Below are 22,477 nucleotides of genomic sequence, written 5' to 3'. Positions count from 1 at the left end.
ATAAAACATTAGCAAACTAAACCTAGCAGCAATACAGAAGAGAATATGATACCATGACCAACACTGTTTACACAAGGATGCAAGCATGGTGACCAACCATCCGGGAGGAGTTTCATGGGACAGAGGACTTTCAGTGCTAACCCTAGGACACCGTTGGCAAATCAGGATGGATGGTCACCGTAGGTACAAAGTTGACTGATTTTCTAATATCAAATCAATGTAATTAATCACATAAACTACATGAAAAAGAAAAATCTTATAGTTTCAGATGCACAAAAATTTTGGAGAATGCTCTATCTTCATTCCTGATTAAAGAAAAAAAATCCTCTTAGGAAATTGGGGGGAGGGATTTATTTCCATGAATAATAAAAGGTACCTAAAAAAACCTACAGAAAACATCATACCTAATGGTGACACGTCGAAAGCTTTCCCTTTGAGATCAGCATCAAGACTAGGATGCCCCGCTATCATCACTTCTATGCATCATTGTACCGGAAATCCTAGCCAGCAGAGTAAGACAAGAAAAATAAATAAAAGATATAAAGATCACAAAGCTTCAAGAAACTAGCTGTTAATTATTTGTAGATTGTGGTGTGCACACAGAAAGCATAAATGAATCTGTAAGTGATTAGAATTAGTGAAAGTTTAACAAGGTTGCTGGATACAAAAAAAAAAATCTATATATAAAAAATATCAACTGTACTTCTCTATACCAGCAACAGTAAAAATACTAAAATTAAAGACATAGACATCATTTATAATAGCATGAAAAATTACTGAAGACCTAAGAATAAATATAAAATTAAGATGTGTAAGAATGATACACAGAAAAATACTTTTAAAAATTAAGGACCATTTTAAAAAACTTAATATAGAGAGAAATACTGTGTTTATGGATTAGAAGATACAAAATTGTAAAGATATACTCTCTCAAATTGATCTGTAGCGTCAGAGTAATCTTCAGTAAAAATCACAGCTGATTTACTGTGGGAATGTAGCAGCTGACCCTAAAATTTATACAAAAATACAAAAATCCATAAATATCTGAGACTTTCCCAAAGAATAGTAACTTACTTTAAAGCTTTAGTGTTTAATACAATGCTGTACTGCCACAGGGATAGACAAAGTAGAAGAGTGGAGCAGAAGAGAGAGCCTAGAAATAGACCTACCTAAATATGGAAAACTGATGCTCATATGACCACATGGCACTACAGAAAAATGGTGAAAGAATGGACTTTTTAGTAAGGGATGCTTGAATATCTATATGAAAAGATCCCTATAACCTCACAATATACACAAAATAAATTCCCAAATAAATCATAGATCTAAATATGAAAGGAAGACAGTACAGGAAAATGTCTTCATGATCTGAGGTGGAAATTATTTCTTAACTTGATAACAAAAGGCACTAATATAACAGGGAAAAATATTTGCAGGATTTATATCTAGAAACAATAAATCTTTAACAAAATCAACCTAATAGTAAACTGTGCAAATGCCTAAAAGAGGCACTTCACAAAAAAGTATAAGCCAATGGCGAATAAACATAGGACCAGGTGCTCAACCTCATTAGTCATCAGAGAAATGCAAATTAAAACAATGAGATAGTAATACACAGCCCAAGATTGGCTGCAGTGAAAAAAAGTCTACTGATACCAAGTATTGGCTAGAGCACAGTGCAATAGTAACATTCCACTGCCCATAGGCGTAAGTAATGTAACTGCTTAGGAAAAGTCTGAAATTATCAAATTTGAAGATATACATCAATTCCAATTCTAGACACATATCTGAGATACATGCTAATATATATTTGGACATTTATATAAGAACAGTAATAGGATTGCTTGTAAATAATCCAAAACTGAAAGAAATAAAAATGTTCATAAATAACAAAAATAGGTATATTTATATAATGGAATACTATACAACAAAAAAAATTACTAATAAACCACAGCCATAGAATGTGGGTAAATTTTAACATTGATCCAAAAAAAAAAAACAGGAATAAAAGACATAGCACAAGTATATTTAAAGTTTTTTTTTAAAAAAAATATATAAATACAATAAAGAAAAGCAAGGAAATGATTATGATAACTATCAGAATAGTGATTATGTAATGGGCAAGGAAGGAGGCTGCTATCTCCATGGAAGGGGTAAGCAGGGAGTTTTGGGAGTCCTAGTAGCATAGTGGCTAAGACACTTGCCTGCTAACCAGACGGCTGGCGGTTCAAACCCACCAGCCACTCCTCGAAGGAAGGTTGGGCAATCCTACTTCCGTAGTGATACTGCCTCGGAAACCCAAGGAGGGGTCGCTATGAGTCGGGGCCGACTCGACGGCACATAACAACAACAACAACAACAGCAGCAATATTCTACTATTAATGAGGATGATAGATATATGGATGGTCCCTCTACTATAACTCCTTAAACTGTAAATTTGTTTTATGTACTTTTCTATGTCTTTCATTTTGTACTTAAAAATATTTTAAGCTCCGTTTATTAAAATTCCAAAGAAAGCCAAGAATCATCATAATTGTGCTTTCATAGTAAATAAGACAGGTACCAAAAATATATAGGAGGGTATTTCAAAATTAAGTTAAATATAATACAAGAAAATCTTAACTTTTACAATGAACCCAAAGCTTTATTGTTTAATCTGACCACAACAGAAGACTAGCCATTCCTTTAAATACATATATTTATTAAACGGTATGGTAATCCATTGCTGTGGAGTTGATTCTGACTCAAAGAAACTCTCTAAAATACAGAAGACTGCCCCATAGGATTTCCAAGGCTATAATCTTTATGGAAGGAGACTGCCACATCTTTCTCCCGCAAACTGCCTGGTGGGTTCAAATCACTAACCTTTTATTTAGCAGCTAAGTACTTAATCACTGCATCACCAGTGTTGCTAAATGGTACAGTACAAATCCTCTGAGATGACTTCCAATGATCCCTACCTCCTAGTAATGACACTCCTGTATGATTCCTTTTCTTGAGCATGGGCTAGACCTCATGCGTTGCTTCTAACAAACAGAAAAAGTGGTGATATGTCACTTTCAATATTAAATTACAAAAAGTCTATGACTTCTGTCTTCAACACCTTCTTTTGCTTTCTCGCTCACTCACTGAGGGAAGTGTGCTGCCGTATTGTGACTTTCCTATGGAGAGGTCTATGTGGCAAAAAAATTGGTAATTCCATCCAACATCCTAAGACTTAGCCAGAAAGGGTTCCTACCCTAGTCCAACCTTGAGATGATTGTGGCCCCTGCCAACTCTGTTATTGCAGTCTAGTACAAAGCCCTGAGAAGGCACCCAGCTATATTGTTCCAAGGTTCCTGACCCACAGAAACTGAGATATTACATTCTTGTTGTTTTAAGTAATTTGTTCTTAGCAATAGATTACTAATGCAAATGCATGTATGTGCCAGGCACATGCACTTCATTAAAGAGTCAGAAAAATAAATCAAAAATGAAAAATAAATGTAGGATTCTAATAGCCCTAAAGTACTTGCCAGATGTCACCTAGGAATAATAAATAAATACAATCTGAAAAACAAATTTAACTTCTTTAATTGGAGCTCTGGTAGCATAGTGCCTAAGGCACTTGACTGTTAACCAGAAGGCTGGCAGTTCAAACCCACTGGCCACTCCTTGGAAGGAAGATGGGGCAATCTACTTCCGTAGTGATACTGCCTTGGAAACCCAAGGAGGGGTTGCTATGAGTCGGGTCCGACTGAATGGCACATAACAACAATAACAACAACAATTGGTGCCTCAATGATTAAACCAAGACTCATCATAATCCCAATTAAGAGTTATTTATGAATTCACAAAGTTAATACTCAAAGTTTGGATGTTACTCTTACCTAAACAAATTCAAACGTAGCAACCTGCCACCTGAGTATTCTGTATTTCAGTATTTTACTTAAATGAGTCAAGCATAAACTATTCTATAGGAGGAAAGATCTTTAACAACTGTTTTCATTTTTATCATTAAGCATGCAAACATACTTTATCATATATACAAGAAGATATAATTACTCACTTCATTCTCTCTGCAGTAAAACATGGAGTAATACCAACTCTATTTTCTAAATTAAAGCCTAGTAAAGATTACAAACCACTTCTATACCAAATTCCAATCATAGAGATATTTATGAAGCAATGTAATAAATGCTTCAAACGTTTAAAAGTATGTTAACCTTGCTGCTCAGAGTGCCTTGTGTAATTAAAATTGAAATGCTCAAATATCACTCAATCATGGGTACATTAAAAAAAGGAAACCCAAAATATATCAATGACAGTATTAGTACATGCAAGAGTAACCCAAATCCAGAAGTATTTGGAACTAGAATGATGTGATTAAATTGTAAGATTCAAGTAAATCAAGCTGAAAATAATATAGCACAATTCACCTAGAAATTTAATAACAAAAATATAGAATGTTGATACTATGTGCTTAATGGCAGTATCAGAGAAGGTGTGCTTGGAGGCCGACTGTCATTACAACATTACAACAGAGAGAGGGGACAAATAAAGATGACACGAAGAGTTGTTGGGGAAACAATTCTCTACGGATCTCTCGTGTTTCTGCACATCTTGTGATAATTTTTGTTCCAGATTATCTTTTCACAAATGTTTGTATAGCAAACAGCTTGGTGAAACAGAGGGCAGAGTTGTTTTCTGACCAGTACAATAAAAATAATAGGCATTACTGTGGACACATTTTCTAGCAGCCCCCTTTAAAAGATCGGGTTTCCTAAGCTCAGGATTTCTATTATATCACAAATCAATCCACTGTGCATGCACATCCACCTAGGTCCACATCATCTCCTTGGGACTTGACCAACAAGGGGAACTGATGCAAGTGTGAACTGAACTGATGCTGTCATCTGTGCCACAGTAATAATGTCCTTTATCTCTGTTATGGGGGTCTCATGTCTTCTGCTAGCATCTGTGTATGAAACTGTGCCAGAATAACATGTTAACTTGCTAATAGGGTGAAAATCTGAGACACTTTATAGTTTTTACAGTGATATGCTGTATCCTTATGACCTGAGACAACTTCAAATCTAACAATTTGTTGCAGGCATCAGTAGACTCCAAGAGAAGTGATAAATACTCAAAAAGCAACAATGACTAATGAATACCTTAAATATTTCAGAACACAGATAAAGATTCAGACATTTCATTCAATTCCAAGGTAGCCTCATACTTGGACTGGTCACTTCATTAATCCATTTACTCATTTATTATCAGGTACTTTCCTACTGACTGAATCTCACTCTCAATGAATCTAAGTCTAAGGCAAAAAGAAATATGTAAAACTACTGCAGCACAATCTTACACATTTTGTCTAAAACACACAAAAAAGGGGTGCATATAGAACATCAAAAGTTATGACTTTCTAGAGGTTTCCACAGTGAAAAATGGTGAGAGTGAATGTGTAACTTTAATATTTTTATTTCCAAACATTATAAAATCTTTAGTCTTGCTATTCTAAGTGTGGTCCAAGGATCAAGAGCATCAGTATCATGTGGGGCTTGCTAGAAATCCAAAATATCAGGCTCCAACACAGGGTCTCTTAATCAGAATTTGCATTTTCATATGATCATCAAGTGATTTTCATGCTCATAGAATAGAAGCCTAAGAAGTACTGCATGACAGGGCATTCAGACAAATGAATGACTGGATACTATCTCCTCCTCTAGCCAAATAAATAAATAAGACACAAATAGTCTTAAATTTATATTGATCAAAGACTTCCGGTAAGATGGCGGAATAGGCAGACAAGCGAAACAGACTCTCTTCAACACAGAAAAGAGATCAACTGACAGAGATATAGAAGATAATCCTGGAGCCCAGAGCTTTGAAAGAAATATACAGAAGTGGATTAGGCATCAATTAGTGGAAAAACCTGAATAGTGAGTAGGAGACAGTTAGAGCAGTGGACTGTCAGCTACTCTGATGGGACCAATAGCCTGAATATTTCCGAGTAGCGTTGGGACCTGAGAATTGACCTAAAGATCAGCCCTGGTCGGCAGGGCTGCAGGGAAGACTGTGCTGGTGGCCTTTGACTAGGAAGGGAAATAGCAAGGAGGGAAACAACCTGACCTGTGGACTTTCTGCTGTCTGGTGGGTGCAGCCATTTTGACTGTTTATAAGCGGGAGCCATTTTGGACATTTAAAGGGACTGAGGGCGTAACCATTTGGAATGTTTACAAGTTGCTGTGGCCATTTTGGATATTTAAAGCGACCAAGGGTGAAGCCATTTTGAATCTTTACAAGCGGTGGCCATTTTGGATATTTAAAGTGACCGAGGGCACAACCACTTTGAATCTTTACAAGCAGTGCCCATTCTGGATTTCAAAGTGACAACATTCTCATTCGGATTCCAGGGACCTAAGAATAAGCTCTGTTTGCCAAGGACAGCAAGGACATATGGGAGGTTGACAACAGGAACTCCTTGGAAGGAAGCTTGGGTAATCTACTTCCATAGTGATACTGCCTTGGAAACCCAAGGAGGGGTTGCTATGAGTCGGATCCGACTCCACGGCAATAGTTGCTTTGCTTGCTTGGTTGACAAAAGGAAAGGAGACAGGTGGTGAGTGTATAAGTACTGCCAACTAGCAAATAGAGGAGCACAGTTTATTTAGGTAAAATCCAAAGAAAACAAACATCATGGGAAAGTCACTTCAACATACAATCACCAATTAAATATAAATAAAAAAAGGTCATAATGCCTCGGAGACAACAGAACATCACAGTGCACACAAAGAAGCAAGATAAAGCAAGAAGATAGGGATACAGACCCAAAACACATCTCTGAGGAAGACACAGCATTGGAACTCCCTGATAAGGAATTCAGAAGTATTATATTTAGGTATCTTCAACAGATTGAGAGACAGATTAAGGAAAACATTGACAAAATTGAGGAAAACACAGAGAAAACCCTACAACAATTCTGAAAGAGAATATAAGAACAAAATGACAAAATAAATGAAAAATTAGAAATGATACAAAATCTACATTCAGAAATTCAGAAGATTGATACTAAACTTTCAGAAATAAGTAACACATTGAATGGTCAAAGGAATAGGGAACGGAATCGATGGAAGACAGAATTAGTGGGATTCAAGGCAAATATCTCAATACTTCTTTAGAAAGTGATCAGTCAGAAAAAAGCTCAAAACAAAATGAAGAAAGCCTAAGGTTCATGTGGGATACCATCAAAAGAATTAACCTATGCGTAACTGGAATTCTAGAACAGGAAGACACAAATAAAACCACAGAAAAAATGGTTGAAGATTTGTTGGAAGAGAATTTTCCTGGTATGATGAAAAATGAGAATATATCCATTCAAGAAGTCCAATGAACCCCAAACAGGATAGACTCCATAAGAAAATCACCAAGACATATCATCATCAAACTCACCAAAACCAAAAACAAAGGCAGAATCCTGAAAGCAGCATAGGAAAAACCAAAAGTTACCTACAAGGGGCAACCAGTAAGACTAAGCTCAGATTTCTCAGCAGAAACCACACAGGCAAGAAGACAATGGGATGGTATATATAAAACCCTGAAAGAGAAAAATTTCCAACCAGGAATTATGTACCCAGCAAAATTGTCCCTCAAATATGATGGTGAAATTAGGACATTTCCAGATAAGCAGAAATTAAGGGAATTTGTTAAAACCAGACCAACATCATAGGAGATGTAAAAAGGAGTCCTTTGGACAGAAAAGCAACAACAGCCAACAACAACTTACCATTAACACACATGATGATATAACCCAGAAACCAACCCAGCTATGGAAGTATCCAAAGTAAATAAGACTACAAGATTGTAAACAGGGAACCAGAGACATCAATTGACAAATGAGGACAACTACAAACCAAAAAAGTGAAAAAACTGTGTAGTTACAGAACTTCTAAATGGTAGGGAAGTCCAGATAACTACAAGATAGAATGGACTGTTCTAAACTTGAGATGGAAATTATAAATCACAGGGTAACCTCAAAGAAAAATGATAAACCTTCACATCAAAATAAAAAAGAGGACCAGCACAAAAATTTAGCAAATACTAAAACAACAATAACGAAGGAAGTGATAACATGATTCATAAACAAGACAAGCTCAGCATAGAAAATTAGATGGAATAAAAAAAATCAACACCATGAAAAGCACATAACAAAAATGACAGCAACAAATTCATACCTGTCGATAGGGAAGGGACTTATCTCTAAGATTTATAGAAAACTCCAATGCCTCAACCGCAAAGGAATTAACAATCCAATTGAAAAATGGGCAGAAAACATAAATAGACACTTCACCCAGGAGGATATTCAGGTAGCCAGCTAATACATGAAGAGATGCTCACAATTATTGGCCATCAGAGAGATGCAAATCAACACAATGAGATACCATCTCAGCCCAGCACTGAAGGCAAGGTTCAGCGAGACAGAAAATAACAAATGCTGGTGGGGATGTGGAGAGATTGGGACTCTCATACGCTGCTGGTGGGACTGTGAAGTGATACAACCACTGTGGAGAGCAGTATGGCAATTCCTTAGAAAGCTAGAATTGGAGATACCACTTGACCCAGCAATACCATTACTAGGTATATACCCTAGAGCGGTAAGAGCCAGGATAGGAACAGATATATGCACATTCATGTTCATCGCAGCACTATTTACAATAGCAAAAATACGGAAACAACCTATGTGCCCATCAATGGAAGTGTAGATGACCAAACTATGGTACATAAACACAATGGAATGCTATGCAGCACTAAAGGATAATGCAAAGTCTACAGAACACCACATAACATGGATGAACTTGGAGGACATTATGCTGAGTGAAATAAGTCAATCACAGAAGGACAAATATTGCATTAGTTTGTTGTTGTGGAGGGTCAAGGAAAGGTTTATATATGGAGGGAAACTTTCTTTGTTGGTTGCCAGGGGAGGGAACACTGTACCAAAAAAAAAAAAAAAATGCACTGACCCATGCCACTTTAGTTTTGTGTTTTTCACTGTACATAAATTATATTTAAACAAAATGCATTTAAAAAAACCTTATAATGAAAATAATGCTTGTGTTGATAAACATATAAAATCAACATGGTTAACTCAACAAAAGTTAATAAAAAGAATTGAGTCAAAAATCTTATGATTGGCCGTCAACACTAGTACAATCCAGAAATATGTAATTTAAATAAAGGTAGGAACAAAAAAATAGAATAATCAAAAGAAGGGGAAATACCATGTTAAGATAATGTAAAGTTCTGGGACTGTACTATTAGTACACTTAATCAAAATAAAAACATCACTCATTTTATTTTTAAAAATAATGAAGATAGCCGAGAACCCAAAACATAATTACATATTCTATTTTATGGTTGTACTCTTCTTTTTCAAGGAGTACAAAAATATTCCAATTAGACAACTCATAAAATACACGTAACAAAAATTTTAAACAGGAATTTAAAGATAACTAAGCATTCAAAGTTAATTATATTAGCATGTTATACAGACCACAGATCTGCCTATTTGACTTTCCCATATTTTGTACAACTGTGAAATGACTTATGGATTTTATAAACTATGAATAGGAACTCTCTAATTATAAAAACATTATATATGTTGTCTTCTAGCTATCCTGCATTAACTTCAGACTGTCCAAATTCTGAATAGGGTAGCTATGTTTTTCTTTGCTTTTTCCCCCATAGGCATTTTTTTCTAAAAAAGAAAATGTAACCTACTCTATTTAAGAATTTATTATCTAAACTTTCCAAAATTCTCTTTTCATGGTGAAGACTGAGTTGTCTGCTATCTCATAATTCTATTTTCTATTCTTTATAGCTTAGAGCTAACTCACTGTATTCAATCTTACTGAAAACTGTTCAGAATATCTACCAAAAAATTTTTTTAAGTATCAATTGTGAGGTAAGAGAAACTAAAATACAGGTTTAAAAAAATCTTCTGAAACTTCAAGTGCTTTTTAAATGTTTAAATGTTTTTCAGCCTGAAATGACTTCAAAAAATGGGAACAGTCAACAACAGTAAATAAAACATTATGTAAAACATTCAAAATAATATACCTCTCTCTTATTTCTTCTTGCAACCTTGAGGAATTCCATAAGGATCTGTAGTTGGGCTGCATGTGATTCCTACAATAGAAAATTATAATTGTTCTTTTAAAAGAATAACTGATCTCAAAGTTTTCTTTAAAACCTTAGTATAACCACTATGAAATGATTTTATGCATCATTTATGTTTAATCTATTATGTCCCTCTAGTCAATTTTCCCATTTGCCAACTGACAGTTCTAAGACAAAGTCATTTTCCCAAAAATTAACTTAAACTACACCTACTCCTCACTTGTTGTTGCTGTTGTTGTTGTTATGTGCCATTGAGTCGCACCCGACTCATAGCGACCCTCCTTGGGTTTCCTAGGCAGTATCACTATGGAAGTATATTGCTCAACCTTCCTTCCGAGGAGTGGCTGGTGGCTTTGAACTGCCAGTCTTCTGGTTAGCAGTCAAGTGCTTTAGGCACTATGCTACCAGAGCTCCCACTCCTCACTTACTATCATGTTATCTGTTATTTCACATTTATGACAACAGTAAAAAATCAGCTACCCAACCACTTTGAGCATTAAGAACATACATCTAGCAGTAACAAATGCCAAGATGTAAGGTAAGAGTAACGCTGGCTGGGATGGTTAGGATTATGTGTCACCTTGGCTGTGCCATGATTCTCAATGGTTCAGAAGTTATATAAGGATGCAATAAGGCAGTTATATAATGATGTAATCCTCCATTTTGTGAACTGATACAGTCATTCTCCATTTTCATTTAATGCCAATTTTCATGTCTGGTCTTTGGGACCTATTCATGTCACTAACTGAGGAGTGCGGTTAATTTTAAAAACAGGCATTCTCAACGGCATTCCTCATCTACCCTGCTGAAAATTCACTTTATGGGAAATGGCAAGTCTATTATGATTCTTTCCCTTCTCTTCCCCAAGCTAATAAAATATCAAGACAAAAATCATAGTGGAACCAGCACAGTTCATAGACACTAAAATCACTTTCCCCATAAGATGTTCATTTGCAGGGGTAAACATAATAAATACGGAGACATCTGTAGTTTTCAAAAGTCAGATTCACTGTTCCCGGTTATTATCTACTTATATACAGATTTAAGAATTCATTCTTATAGAAGATTTAGTCAAAATCAAACACTTAAAAACAAAAAATAATAATATAATCAAGTTAAAGGGATAAAAAAAGAAAACCCAAATTGATAACAATGAAACAGATAAATAATTATTAGCCTTGAAATTTTCCAGATATCAAGACACAAAAACAAAAGTATGTATCTTTTAATGTTACGATTCACATAACGAGCCAAAGAACTCCAAGTGAATCTGATAAATATATGTAAAACAGACATGAAAAGCTACAAAAGTATGAGACACTTTATAAGCATATATTAAATTATGAGCATATTCATTATACTTTATATGTGAATGAAAAGGAGAACAAAAAAAGCTCAGTGCAACAATACCAAATCAAACAAATAAATAAGGGAGATTAACAAAACTTATTATCTGGGTATGAAATGGAATTATGCTGGGCATTTGTTAAAAAAGACACTTGGTTCATATTTTACAAATTCTGATTCTACTGGTTTAGGAAAGGTTCTAGGAATCTATATGTTTAGCAAGTGCCCCATGATAAGGATGATAAGGATAAGGTAGTCAAAAACTGAAAACTCACTACAAAAAAGCATAGCCACCCAACATCCCAACAGAGTCCAACCCGCTGAGGGTGGGAAAGGAATCTATGCATTTTTTAGGATAAGAGACATAATCGATAGATGAAATACTTTAATCAAGGCAAATAAGTATATGTGAAGACAATTATAAACTTAAAATCACAGTAGAATATTCAATTAAATACACAAGTGAATAAATATATTCCACATCTGAGTGACTTTATAAAATACACACTACCATGAAGTTTAAAAGGTGAAATATTTTTCTAGCATCCCAAAGCAGCATTTATGGATCTTACACACTTTCTTGAGAAGTAAACTAAACTGTCACACGGAACAAAATCCTAAAGCCTCTATGTCCCAACAGTGATGAAAAAATATCTCAGGTCCTCTGCATCTTCCTTGGGATTTATTTTCATTGATTATCTCTTTAAAGAGCAAAGCCCACATCTTTATATAAAAGGGTGCATACAATCCCAAGGCTGCTAATAAAAAACAGAGTTCATTTGCAAAGGAAAATAGAAAGTTTGAATCCTTCATTTAAGTCTATCAACTAGAACATGTAAATAAGACAAGAATGCAACTGATTTGTACCAAAAAAAAAAAAAAAACCTCACTGCATGGAGTAGATTCTGACTCACAGTGACCCCCAATATCTTTATGGAAGTAGATCACCCCATGTTCCTTTCATGGCACGGCTGATGAGTTTGAATCACTGACCTTCTGGTTAGGAGCCAAATGCTTTATCCACTACGACACCAGAGCTTGATTTGTACCAAGTAGGGGAAAAAAGCCACCTAAAGTCTCATGGTCAAAAAGAAACTAGGACAACTAAGTAAATTAGGAATTCAGCATATGGCACAATCTTCCGCAGTTTAATCTTCTGTAAAGGAATGGCTTCAAGAAAGGAAACAAATGATAAAGTGTAATTTCATATGCAAATATAAGAGAAAATTATATAAAAGAGATAATGAGTTATATAAAAGAGAACACTTAAAAATGGGCAGAGTATAGCTCATTATATTAAAATAATATCTAGCATATAATCTTTCAGAACAATCTCAGAAATTAGATATCAAAGTAATATCCATAAATTATTTAACCCACTACTAAAAACAGAAGTCCAAGAAGTTAACTTTCTAAACATTTCTTAGAATTATCAATGCTTTCAAAAGTGATAATCATCATTTAGCCTACTTCTCTCATGTTCATATGAGGAAACTAGGGTTAAGAAAATGTCACAGAGTGAAAACAGTGAATGCGCCTTACAACACAACAAGTTTCTGTCACTTTTGTCCCATCTAGTTTACAGTCAATTATCTCTACCCACTGAATTGGAAAATGCTTCAAATTTTTATAACACTGTTCCTCTCTATATTTTCCTATCCTTCTCTGCAATTAATTTTTTAAATAATCATCCCTATTACATAGACCAGAACAACTGTTTGATCAGAGATTAATATAATTAAGTATGAAAATCATGTAATTAATTCTTCTTGTTCCAATTCTACCCTTTAGTATCCTTCTGATTATTTAGCATGCTAGATAGCTTTCCAACTGAGAGAAAATGCACATACCAGGCCTATGTAAGTATCTAGTCTAAATGACCTTTATATATTTCATTATAAATGAGTAAACTGGCCCTTTTGAGTAACTATCATGAGTTCGTTTTCCAAGTACAAAGAACTCCACTGCAGTTTCTCAAAGTTAAGAACTGGGTGGACAGAGAAGAAAGGAATAACGAACTCAAAGACATTTCAATACAAATGTAAACTGATGCACAGAGAGAGAAATATGAAAACTAAGAACACAGCATTAGAAAACTGTGGGATAATATGAAACATAAGAGCATAACGTTTCTCCTCCAAATGTGAGGATAGTTTTCCTATACAGAGAAGGCTAGGCTGATTTTTATTCCATTAACATTTCAAAGAGTCATGTAGCATTCTATGATTATTTTTTCTTTGCTGTATACTGTTTTGTTCTGGAGTTAATAATTTCTTGGGTTTTTTTTACACTTTAGTTTTTTGTATATTCTATCCCAAACTTGTCAAGTAGCTAAACACCTTATCGATATGTTTAAAATAACATCTTATCTTTTGAAAGAAAGTTTTTCAACTTTCTGACACACTCTAATCTGAACTGCTGGCTACCTTCTAGGTCTGTTACAGAACTATTGTCTGGACTCTCCCTTCATCATCATTCCAGAGACTCCCATTTCCTTTCTTTTTGTTTGAGATTCCCTATTTCCTGTGTCCCATAATGTACTTCTGAAGAAGTTCTGGAGGCACAATGGTTGAGCACTCAGCTGATAATTAAAAGGTCAGCAGTTCGTGACTCTACTGGAGAAAGGATTGGACAATTCGTATCCGTAAAGTTTACAGCCTACAAGATCCTATGGGGCAATTCTACTCTGTCACAAAGTGTTGCTTAGTCAGAATCGACGTGACAGCACAAAACAACAATGCTGCATTTCCTAGTTCATTCTTTCACTTTACTGTTGCATATTTTCCTACAGTTTCTATGAGATAAAAATTTTTAATTAGTTATATATGAAATGCTTAAGTCTATTTTTGCACCTATTAAAGTTTGGCTGGGCAGATAAATTTGTATTGGAAATTATTTTCTGTCAGAAATTTGAAGACGTTACAGTAGTCCATTAACTTGCAGTGTTGCTAATGAGAAATCATATGTCTTTCAATTCCTGATCCTCTGTATATCATCTAATTTTTCATCTCTGTGGAAGCTTACAGAACTGTAATTAGTGTTCTGAAATTTCATGATGTATCTTAGTTTGAGTCTAGTCTCAATACATCTTATTTGTATTGGGTACTTGATCACTTTTCTGTCTAGAAACTCACGTTCATCCATTTTCAAAAATTTATTATTTGAGAATTTCTTCCTTCTCTTTTTCTCAGATTTCTCTTCTTGGAATTTCTGTTATTTAGATATTGGATCTTTAAATTTATTTATTATTAATTTCTTGTATTTTCTCTTTTCCATATCTTTGATTTTCTACTCTTACTGTCCTACTTTCCAGAAGACTTTTTCTCAAATTTAACTTCCAACTCTCATATTGAGTTTTTCATTTTCCTATCATTTTTATTTTCCAAGACTATGTCTTTGAATGGTCTCTCTATGTAATATTTTATTCTTCTTTCATGGAATCAAAATATCTTACCTGTGCATATTAATAGCACTTTTTATTTACTTACTCCCATTTTCTTCTTTGTACATCATCTTGTTTTAATGAGTTGTTATTTTTCTATTGTTTTTATTGTCTTTCCCCATCTGTCTATTGATAACAGTCTGCTAATATCTAAACCTGAAACACTTAAGCTCTGAACTCATGAGGTATCCTTATTTACTAGAAATTAATGATGCAGGGGGAGGCTCTGATAGCATAGTGCCTAAGGCACTTGACTGTTAACCAGAAGGCTGGTGGTTCAAACCCACCAGCCACTCCTCGGAGGGAAGGTTGGGCAATCTACTTCCATAGTGATACTTCCTCAGAAACCCAAGAAGGGGTCGTTACGAGTCGGTCCAACTCGATGGCAAATAACAACAACAACAATGATTCAGGACCAGTTCATTAGAAACCCCCAATATGATATCTTTAGGTCCTTTCTCTTATGCTGTATACTTTTTCCCTCAATACAACTCTGTATAAACCTCAATGCCAAAGTTCCAGGTGCAAGTCTGGAGAGAAGATTAAGGGCTCTCATATTCAGTATGTAAACTTTCCTATTTTCGATATAGTACTTACTTTCCACTGTTAAATGTGCCTGTTGTGCAAGTCTAGAGATCTACTGTTTCACCCATTCCCTCTCATTTTCTCCTGAGATTGGAAAAGATAATCAGTCACTGGCTGTGAGTTGCACAGAAAAGATCAGAGTCTAACTGCTTCTAAGACTCTCAACCAATCATCCAGTTCTCAGGTTTTACTACATGATACACATAATGCTCCCATTTCCAGGTTTTCACTCCATATTATAAATAATACAGTTGATTCTCAGTTTTCCTCCCACTGCTGGTTTAGTATTCAGCTTTCTCAGATCTGTTCTTCTATTATCTCTCATCCACTTACTTTACAGCTTACAAAATATTGGTACATTGTCTCTTCTCCTATCTTCCTTGCCTTTAAAAAAATCCCTCTACTGTCCTTTCCATAGGCTTTAAAAATGGAGAAAGGTAATTGCATGTGTTCAATCTGTTATTTTATAAAGAAGTCTTCTTTATTTCATGTTATCATGTGAAAATATTTACTTGATTTAGTTAATCCTCATCACCACCACCACCACATATACCACAATTTAAGCTTCTTGAGAGCAGAACCCATGTTTGTCTTGCCACAGCCCCTAACCCAACACATAGTAGATGTTCCAAAAGTATTAGCTGAAAGAGGTAATGAATCAATCAATGAATACATAGCAACACAAAGACACCTACCTTTTCCCACCCAAAAACCTGGTCCATGGATCCCATTTTAAGAATCTCTGTTCTAAGGATTTTACCTGGTCGGTTAAAGAAAACTATGGTTAAAACCATAGAAAAAATTCCCCTAACCCTGACCTCCAAAAAGACAAACCATGAGACAAATTCATTTTGGTCAACTTGACCTCATACAATCTCTTCTCCTACCAAAAGATCTCACTCAGTGATCCAAGCTCTATCATACAGAGTCCACCAGCAGAATTTTTAAAACGGAATTTGGAAAGAAACACTCCTTTTCTTCTTTTATCAAAACCATAAATAGAAATGAAGTGTAGATGATGTAGATGACTACATTATCCACTATGTGATAAAATTTATGAGAAGAGAAAAATCAGAGCTGTTCCACAAAGATTATTAGCACATGTGTACACCAAAGAAGGATTCCCAACAATATTCCACTCCGGATCTCATTTACTTATAGTCCCTGAAACAAGTCCTGGTTCCATCTGTAACAATTTTTTGTTTTTCAGCTTTTCCTTTTTTCGGGTAACCTATTCATTTGCTTTTACTCTCAATAAAACTTTTTTTGTTTTAGCTAGGTCATGGTGGGTATTTGCTTATGTAAAGATATTGCTTTTAAGAGGTGCTATTCGGTTTATTACTGGTTTCCCCCACTATCCAAATTAGAGTGTACCTATGAAATCTTTTGTAAGCTGAAATGGCATAAAACAAAGAAGCAATTACCGTGAATTTATATGGGAAGTAATCTTGAGCATTCCCAGGTACAAAAAATAACCTACCAAATCATACCAAGTAACACACAAAACCTCAAATGACACTAACATCTAGTGTTCACAGACATAGTTCAAAGCCATGGCAGTATGATGCTGAGATGTTGAGTGTCGCTTCGAGGGAAGAGCTTGGCAAAGCCACTCTCAATGCTTGGAGTGTGTGCTACCTTTTTAATGGCTCGCTGCAAAAACAAACGCTGAATACTAGTTTCATTTTCTTTCAAAAAAGCAAAATTCTCTTTGGATTTCTTTTGGTTAGTGAAAACAGGTACTACTGTAGGTCTTTCATACAAATGGCATAAATTAAACTTTCAAAAAGTGGGGGATACTAGTGCATGCAATTTCACATTTCACAAATTTACTTATATAAATGCAATTTTACAATTACTATATTCCACTGCATAGAATAGGATATACTTCATATCTTGTTAAAAACTCTTTAAACTACTACTGTTACCTATAGACAACTGGTCTATTATTTCCTCCAAATCTCATAAGTGAAGAGGGGAACAGAGGGCAAGGAAGATATTTATAAGAAAAAAAATACAACTGTTCCATATTAAAATAAAACTGTACTTTCTCATAATCTTACTCAGCTGATATTAAAAAAAAAAAAAAAAAAAAAAAAACGGCCATTACAAATAAGTTACATAATAAGGAACTTGTTCTTTTTTTTAATTCAAGAAAGGGGAATCTATTAGAAGTGACACCTTGCAGATATTCCTTGCAGAGGAAAATGGATAGATTAAGTGACACTTCCCCATTATTTTTTAAACATTTCTACATCTTCTTTAATGCAATAAAGAATACCATACAAAATAAATGTGTTTTAATTTAGCTGCCACTTACTGCTTCCAGTTGTTTCTTCTTCTGCACTAGTAACTCCAGCATGAGGTTGACATTAGCCAAATCAAGGTTATCCTGGTCAGTTCCCAACAAATCCTGAAATATCTGCCATCTGTGGCCATTCTAAAAATGAAGAAAAAAAGTAACAATAAAGTTCCTAAGAATATTGTTTGAGACTCTAAACAAATGTTTAACTGGTATTTCCTAATATGATTACTATACAGATACCAAAACTGTAACACTGCAACCTACTCTATGATTACTCTGCCTCCCTAGATATCACTTAAATACTACTTCTCCTTTAAATGAAGTTCAGTAACAGATATGAAGGGCATACTCAAGGCAAATATTAACTTAGAATCTCTAAAAGTATTATTTTCCTTCAAATTACCTGACTGGATTTAAATTTTTCTCTAATCCTATTTTCAACTCTATGTATGGTAACGTATTAATTTAAGCTAACCTGCCTCTATAAATTGGGTCTGATTCTCTTATTCTGAAATCTTTCAGTAGTTTTTCCAATATATCTGCTCATAGTTTCACCTAGCCTTATATGCCATATATTATATAAAAATGCTATGTATTACAAGAAAATTCTGCTTCAAGGTAACCTCATCAGACTTCTCAAAAGATGTTGCTGTTGTTATTACGCGCCTTTGAGTCGGACCCGACTCACAGCGACCCTTCCCTGGGTTTCTGAGGCAGTATCACTATGGAAGTAGATTGCCCCATCTTCCTTCCAAGGAGTGGCTGGTGGGTTTGAAGCACCAGCCTTCTGGTTAGCAGTCAAGTGCCTTAGGCACTATGCTACCAGATAGTAACTATCTGATACTATCTGATAGTTACTACCAGATAGTAACTCTAATAAAGTATTTCAGATAGTACAGCAAACAAGTCCTATACTTGAATAGAAAATCCAAAAAGAAATCAATATACTTAGCTTTGACATCTAATTAATATTAAGCCAATAAAAACAATGCAGTTAAATTTATTAAAAATAGTAATAAGAGTTGAAACATACGGTGCTACTCACTGAGTGGTCCAATTTGAACCTCTTTTCCTCAAATCTTTGCTTCTGTTTGAGAATGAGCTCATTCACTGAAAACAGTAATGAAATAAAAAATACATACTTTATATTTTTGTTAAATGTTTCAATGTAATTGTTCAGTTTAGATAGATTCTAGTTAACTTTTCAAAGCCCTAAAACTAAAAGATGCTAAGCTAGCATTTTATTTCAAATAGCTAGCTGCTACTACTACTACTATTACTACTATAGGAGAATTCTTCAGAAAATGTATTTTCTCAATGAAGACACTGTTGGCATTTGGGGAGAGAAAATCCTTCAATGTATGAGTCTCTTCCATGCCCTACATGGTAACTGGTTGATTACAGGAAGTAGACAGTAAAGATTTTTATTTTTCCTTCATTTCATTTGTCAATTTTTTTATAAACACCATGGCAAATACCATTAGTTTCCACCATCCAAAAGCCTATGACTGTTGAATTGATTCTGACTCAACTACCCTACAGGAAAGGGTAGAACTGCCCCATAGGGTTTCCAAGGCTGTAAAACTTTACAGAAGTAGACTGCCATATCTGTCTCCTATGAAGTGGCTGGTGAGTTTGAACCACCAACCTTTCAGTTGACAGCTGAGCACTTTAATCACTGTGCCATTAGGACTCCTTAGGGTTAGTTATCTATCAAAAATCCATGCTGCTCTTTTCTGGTAAACCAGCATGATTCCTGTGTTACTATCTACTTTCTATATCCTATAGAAGAATCTATAAAAGAAACTATTGCCCTGAGACAAATGACACAGTAGCTGCTACAATGGGCTCAGGAATGGTAAAGATTGCGAGGGTGGTGCAGGACCAAGCAGTGTTCTTTTCTGTTGTACACAGCATCACTACGAGTTGAAGCCAACTTGATGGCACCTAACAAAAACAAGACACACTTTCAGAGAGGCTAGATGCCTCCCTAGTCCCAGGGTACAATTTTTACTAATCTAAGCCAATCCACCATTCATTCTCTTGCCAGTAACTGATGGGAGGTTAAGTATGTCTAGCCAGTTTCGTCCAATGAGAACAGCACAGTCTCTGCAAAAAAAGGATTAACAATAAAGCAAGTTCTCTCTGTGCTTCCACTGAAGGATGGTCTCTGGATTTTCTCAGATCCAATTTGTAATCTTGAGAGCTAGTCAAAGGAGCAAGGCATAAGCTGAAGATAAAGGCAGATGGAAAGAACTTGATAATATTGAACCATGGAATTAACTAGCCATGGAAATTCACAAGTGAATCAGTATGTTTTCCTTAATGTTTAAATCACTTTTAATTGATTTTTTTTCAGTTTTATAGAGCCAATACATCCTAACTTATAAAAAACTGATAAAGGGGAAGCTAGTACTGGACCAGGTAGGCACTTTATTTTTAGACACTATTCTATTGGTTACTCCTTTCATTTTGGATTTTAGGGATTTTAGGGCAGAGAACTTAAGGAACTTACTCATGATGACATACAGAACAAGACAAAGTTGATATAGAAACTCAGCTGTCTACTACGTTTAACTATACCACAATACAACTATAAATATTTCAAATAAGCCAGACACACACTATATTTCTACACTTAAAAAATGAGTAAGGTTCAATCTAAGACCTCAGATAACTCAGACTATCAAGACAGAAACATATGATAAAGTAAGTATAATGAGGTAAACAGTATTATCACTGAAATAGTTATAAAGAACAAAGTGTATGGATTAATCAAAACTGAACTATGTAGTTTCATGGGACATTTAGAGCTCTGGCAGTGTAGTGAGTAAGGCATCTGACTGCTAACCAGAAGGCTGGTGGTTCAAAACCACTAGCCACTCCTCGGAAGGAAGGTTGGACAATCTACTTCTGTACTGATACTGCCTCAGAAACCCAAGGAGTAGTCGCTATGAGTCAGATCCAACTTGATGGCAGTGAGTTTGGCTTTGAGTTTTTTTCATATCTTCTAGTTCATTGTATAGTGCTGAGGTATTAAAAGTTTGCACGTGGCCATCCAAGGTACAAGAAGTAGTACCTATTCACCCGGAGCAATAGAGGAAGAAGGACTCAGGAACAGGAGGAAGAAGTGAAATGTGTGGCTAATTGTCTCCATGAACAATTAACTGCTTCCCTTGTTAGGAGAAACTGAAGTGGTGCCTGGTTACCATTACCAAATGTTTTGATCAAAGATTCCACAGAAGAAGAGAACAATCATGGGAGAAATAAGGGCTGTTTATGCACAGGGAGACAGCTCAGGGAGCAGGAGTGCATGGAGGGATGGACACAGGGAAGAGGTAACTATTGGGAGGAAGTGGGAGGGAAGCTGCTGCATTGTGGTAAATTGTAGTCAATGTCATGAGCAGTGTATGTGAGCTGCTGTATGAAAGTGAATTTGCTCTGTAAACGTTCACCCAAATCATACACACACACACACACACACACACACACACAAAGATTCCATAGAAGAATCCTGATGAAAAGAAAGAAAACGCAGAACAGATTTTTAAATTCCCATGTAATCTAGACTTTCTAGACCCATAGAAGCTGAATGTACCCCAAAAACTATTGCCCTGAGATAATTTTTAAATCTGAAACATTAAACCAAAAATATTTCCTGATTCTTCAAATCAAACAATAGTCGTGTTTTTTAATAACTATCTATATGGGATCAAACTGACAAAAGTAACTCAAAAGATTAAGGAACTTAAAGGAGAGTGAGTTTTTACTCAATGGTAAAGGAACAATTTATTAAACAGTGAGAATGACTGCACAATTTGAAGAATGTAATCAATGTCACAGAACTGTGCATGTACAAGAAATTGTTAAATTGGTGCATGTTCTCTGTATATTTAAAAACAACAAAAAATAAACTAAAAGAAACAAGCAAGCAAGCAAACAGAAAAAAAGCTAGGTATATTCAACAGATTCAACATTCAAATAGCAATCTAAAGTCACATATTTAAAGGGAAAACACTTTCAAAACTATACTGAAACTCACAGACAAGAAAAACAAAATGGTAAAATCAATTCTCTAACTAGAAATTTAATTTTAAATAGCAGTCTTTCTGTAATTAGCAAAAAACAGCCAGTCTCCTGTTTATAATGCAGATTTGAAGCTTTTAAATGACTTAATTTCTGTCTAATTCACCAATGTATCGCCAGTATAGTGCAGAGCACACAGTAGGCACCCAGTGTTTTCTGAATAAATAAATTAAACCTTGATGGCATATTCTTAGATTTTTAAGTCTGGCAAGCCACTGATAGCTAAAACTTTCATATTTGTAATCAAGATAAGTATTCATTGAAACCATAGTCAGTTCTCAAAATTGAGATCTAAACCTGAAGAAATAATCTATACAATTGTTAATTGTAATTCTATGGAGTATTATAACATCCATATTATTAAGAACAAATTATGCATTTCTACTGCTAACGCATCTATTCCAGTAATTGCCTTTTTAGGGCCTTTAATACGTATGTTGTTGTTGTTACGTGCCATCAAGTCGGACCTGACTCATAGCGACCCCTCCTTGGGTTTCCGAGGCAGTATCACTATGGAAGTAGATTGCCCCATCTTCCTTCCAAGGAGT

At 35.1% G+C, this 22,477-nt stretch overlaps 1 protein-coding gene across 1 annotated transcript in view; it reads right to left on the bottom strand.

Annotated features, from left to right (window-relative positions):
* COP1 (COP1 E3 ubiquitin ligase) overlaps positions 1-22,477 on the bottom strand; it is a 377,440-nt gene that overhangs the window by 290,074 nt on the left and 64,889 nt on the right. Inside the window, exons 4-6 of the mRNA XM_007947084.2 lie at positions 18,877-18,953; positions 17,859-17,978; positions 10,105-10,173 (exon numbers count right to left, since the gene is read on the bottom strand). Of these exons, the coding sequence (XP_007945275.2) occupies positions 10,105-10,173; positions 17,859-17,978; positions 18,877-18,953 (266 nt within the window). The remainder of the gene's footprint in view (positions 1-10,104; positions 10,174-17,858; positions 17,979-18,876; positions 18,954-22,477) is intronic.

Source organism: Orycteropus afer, unplaced genomic scaffold (assembly GCF_000298275.1).
Source record: "Orycteropus afer afer isolate SDZICR_OR568_19922 unplaced genomic scaffold, OryAfe1.0 scaffold00175, whole genome shotgun sequence".
NCBI lineage: Eukaryota > Metazoa > Chordata > Mammalia > Tubulidentata > Orycteropodidae > Orycteropus > Orycteropus afer.
Note: the sequence above shows the minus strand (reverse complement) of the source record. Positions and strands in the feature narration are given on the sequence as shown.